The 3957-nt window shown below is 35.9% G+C and overlaps 1 protein-coding gene across 2 annotated transcripts in view; it reads left to right on the forward strand.

Annotated features, from left to right (window-relative positions):
• LOC104778258 overlaps positions 1659–3957 on the forward strand; it is a 7563-nt gene continuing 5264 nt past the window's right edge. The window contains exons 1-6 of one of the 2 annotated variants that reach the window (XM_019243954.1): positions 1659–2255; positions 2612–2797; positions 2913–3094; positions 3193–3338; positions 3429–3708; positions 3799–3946. In XM_019243954.1, the coding sequence (XP_019099499.1) occupies positions 1856–2255; positions 2612–2797; positions 2913–3094; positions 3193–3338; positions 3429–3708; positions 3799–3946 (1342 nt within the window). In that variant the 5' untranslated portion in view covers positions 1659–1855. The remainder of the gene's footprint in view (positions 2256–2611; positions 2798–2912; positions 3095–3192; positions 3339–3428; positions 3709–3798; positions 3947–3957) is intronic. The other variant, XM_010502656.2, reaches the window with a different exon arrangement.

Here is a 3957-nt window from a genome sequence, read left to right on the forward strand (position 1 = left end):
TCTTTGGGAAATTTTCGTTGTTGAGCGGCTGCCGCTGTAAGTTTATCTTGTTATCACACATTTAGCCAACCTAATTAAATTATATTGAGTTTATTTATTAAGTTAGTGGGCTTACGGTTGATTTGGTGGTCCATTGTTTTTTAAGTTTTATTATACTACATAGGATTTGTGTTTTGGCCCATTTAATTTACTGTGAAAACAGAATTTCTTTAAATCGAAATTGTGAAATAAACTGAAATTTGCACCAGAAACCTTAAAATTCGAAAAAAAAACCAAAAAAAAAAACAAAAAGCCGAAAAGACCAAATCGAATTAACCGAAAATACCGAAATCCCAGGGCTGAAGGAAGGAGATGTTAATTCTGAGTTTGGAGATATGGCTCTCATTCGATGGCCTTTGGGCCTTTTAATCTGACTGAGCCCAATTGTTTATCTCTATGCACGAAATACCCGAACATGCGTTTTGTGTTTTTTAAAAATAAAACTACGTGACGTTTTGGATTCTCACATCCGAGGTTATAGCGTTTACTCAAACGCAGTATCGCGTCGCGTCATCATCGCTCTTTTTTGTTCAAAAGACTCAAAAACGAATTGATTTTTTTCCTATATGAAGAATTTGAAAATGGATTTTTAAATAGTTATTGTATTTTTTATGGTATCTACAATGTCGGCAAAATTGACCAATATTTGATTTTTGCCCTTGTGAGTATACACGTGTGGCCACGTAATCAAATCCGTTAATAATGAATAAACTAACGAACGTTTTTAAGCTAAACAAGCATACATTTCCCGAATCGTCCTTACCTACTTTGTTTTTATTTTTCAGCCCCTGCTTACTATATTAGTAGAGTTGAAATTGACCCCAAAAGTTTTTAAAATGACAATATGGTCAATCTTTTTTCGTTTTTCTATAAAAACTGAAACATATTTTATCAAAAAAAAAAAAACAATCATAAATAACCGAAAATTTCAAAATAATGTAGACATATCTACCCCAACCAAAATTCGTAATAAATCCGGCTGAATTGATGATAACCTTATCTTTTTTTTTTTTTTGAATTGATTTTTTTTCTATATTTAAATGTCAAAATGCTAAGATAAAATAAATAAATGCTGAACAATTCAATTGTTGAATTTGAGGAAAGCCATTAATTGTAGGGAAGTACTATTACCCCCAAGACTTTTATTTTTGTCACATTGTCATCTTCTACTTTTTGAAGTGGACAAATTTTATATTATTACTTACTAATAACTTACAATAACAACAATACTTTCGCATTCCTTTCGAGGTGGCCAAAATTTATATTATTAATAAACTTATACTAAACAAATTATAGTATATATTTCCTTCGTTTTATAATATAGGATGTTTAGAGAAGTATTTTTGTTTTATAATATAGAATGTTTACAGCTTTCTATACAACTTTTAAATTAATTTTCTATTTTATATTATCGAATCTTGTTTATAATTGGTTAAACTTTATAAAAGTAAATATTCCTAATATGCATGTTTTAACTAAAATATCTTATATTTTGAAACGGAGGGAGTAACTATCGTCTATACTCCTTTTAAAAATTGATTAATTATAATTAGGAGGGTAAAATGGTAGTTAGATACTGATCACTTCCTCCACCTTCCTTTTTCATCTCCGGTAAATCATATCGCCATCTTCCCCCAGACGATTCTCACACACACAACTTTATTAGTACTCTCTCTTATTTATTATTTCTCCCCAACGATATATATACTCATCCACAAAACTCTACTGACCCATCTCTCTCTCCATGAACGTCCTCTTTTGATTTTTACTCTTCTTTTTTTTTTTTTGGTTTGGTATTCTTCTTTCGTAATCAATCATGAGATTCAGATCTCTCATCTCTCTTCTCTTCCTTCTCATCTTCGCTACATCCGCTTACGCTAGATTCGTCTCTGTGCATCAATCTTCAACCGGTCTTATCTCCGATGGAATCGACGGTGGTGGCGGCGGCTCCGGCTCCGGATCGGTTATCAAGACGGTTGTTTCGGCTGAAGAGGAGAAAGAGGAAGCTTGTGAACAGACCTACGGGTTTATGCCCTGTACCAAGACCGCTCTTGGGAACGTTTTTCTGATTTTGGTTTATGGGTTTCTCATGTTCACTGCTGCTACGTATCTCTCTGCCGGGAGTGAGCTTCTTCTTGAGATTCTTGGCCCTGGAATTGTCGGTGGTTTGTTCCTTCCTATGCTTGGCGCGCTTCCGGACGCTATGCTTATCATGGGTATGTCTCAAATTTTGAAAGTTTCCCGAATTTTTAGAGCTTTGAGATTTCATATGCTTCGATCTATACAGTGTCATGCCTTGTGTTCCGAGTTTTGCGGAATTTGAATTTATTTGGGTAAGAAAATGTGATTTTTTTTTGGCTCTGATTGAGATTTGCCAGGTTCTGGGAATCAAATAGTGAAACGATGATTGTAACGGATGAACGAACTTTATAACTTGTCACCTTGTGCATTTTGGTCAGAATTCTTAATCTTTTTTTTTGTAGAAGTTATTGTCTTTGCTCTTTCTTCTTGATGGGTCTTATATGTTTGTGTTTCTTTGGTTATAACAATGTCTGTCTTTTGGATTTCATAGTGTCTGGACTTTCTGGAGACGCAGCAACTGCTCAAAGCCAAGTCTCTGTGGGAATGGGTTTACTCGCTGGCTCCACTGTTATGCTTCTCACTGTTATCTGGGGAACTTGCACTGTGGTTGGCAAGTGTGACCTTCGAGATACTATTGCTGTAAACAATCAAGACACTAAACGCTTCAGTCTTACAGGTAACAAGGAAATGTTATATAGTTTCAAGAATTTTTCGGTATTACTGTGATCTTTGATTGACATACAGAAAGTGAAAATAAAGCCTTTACTTATTGTTGTTTACTCTGTTTGTAGATTCTGGTGTAACTGTTGATATTTGGACCAGCTATGCTGCAAGAATTATGGCTATATCAGTCATTCCGTTTGTCATTGTCCAGCTTCCACAGATGTTGGGCTCACAATCTGGAAGACACTTGTCTGTGTTGGTTGCTCTAGTTTTATCTGTTCTAATGTTAATCTCTTACTGTGTATATCAGGTAACACCAATTTTCAGGACACTAGTTCCAAAAAAGTATCTATTGTAATTTCTACATTCGTTTGTGAGATAAATTATTCCTTGTATGATGATATCTAGGTCTTCCAACCGTGGATCCAAAGGAGAAGGCTTGCTTTTGCAAAGCACAAGCATGTTATATCAGGAATCCTAAAGCACTTGAAACAGCACTCTTTGGGAAGGCTTCTTGATGATGAAGGTCAGCCTGATGAACATGTTATTAGAAAGTAAGTCATGGTTTCCTTACATATAGAAAGCAACAATTTTTAGACACTTTACTCGGTTTCACCTTGTGCTCATATTTATCTGTTTATTAGGTTGTTTGAGACTATTGATGCAAACAAGGACGGACACTTATCAGCGGCTGAACTAAAGGCGCTTATCATTGGGATCAGCTTTGAGGAGATTGATTTTGACAAGGACGATGCTGTGGGAAAAGTTCTCCAAGATTTTGACAAGACTCTCGATGAGCAAGTTGATGAAGACGAGTTTGTACGTGGCATTAAACATTGGCTCCTCCAGGCAATGGGAAATGCTGCTCCAGCTGGTCCTGATGCTGGTCCTCGTACGATGAAATTCCTCGACCATTTCCATGTGGTAGAGAGACTTTTGAAACCCTATCTTAACACACATGGTCACAAAACGTCTCCAAACTAATTACATTACAATTAATCTTGTCTTTGACAGCAAACAAAGAGAGAGCATACTCTGTTGGGAGATAATGACAATGGTGAGAACGAAGAGGAAGGCGGTGAGGTTTCAGACCCAAAATGGATCACTATTAAAGCAGCTCTGCTGCTAATCTTGGGAGCTGCCATTGCAGCTGCATTTGCAGATCCATTAGTC

Source organism: Camelina sativa, chromosome 3 (assembly GCF_000633955.1).
Source record: "Camelina sativa cultivar DH55 chromosome 3, Cs, whole genome shotgun sequence".
In the NCBI taxonomy this organism is placed as follows: domain Eukaryota; kingdom Viridiplantae; phylum Streptophyta; class Magnoliopsida; order Brassicales; family Brassicaceae; genus Camelina; species Camelina sativa.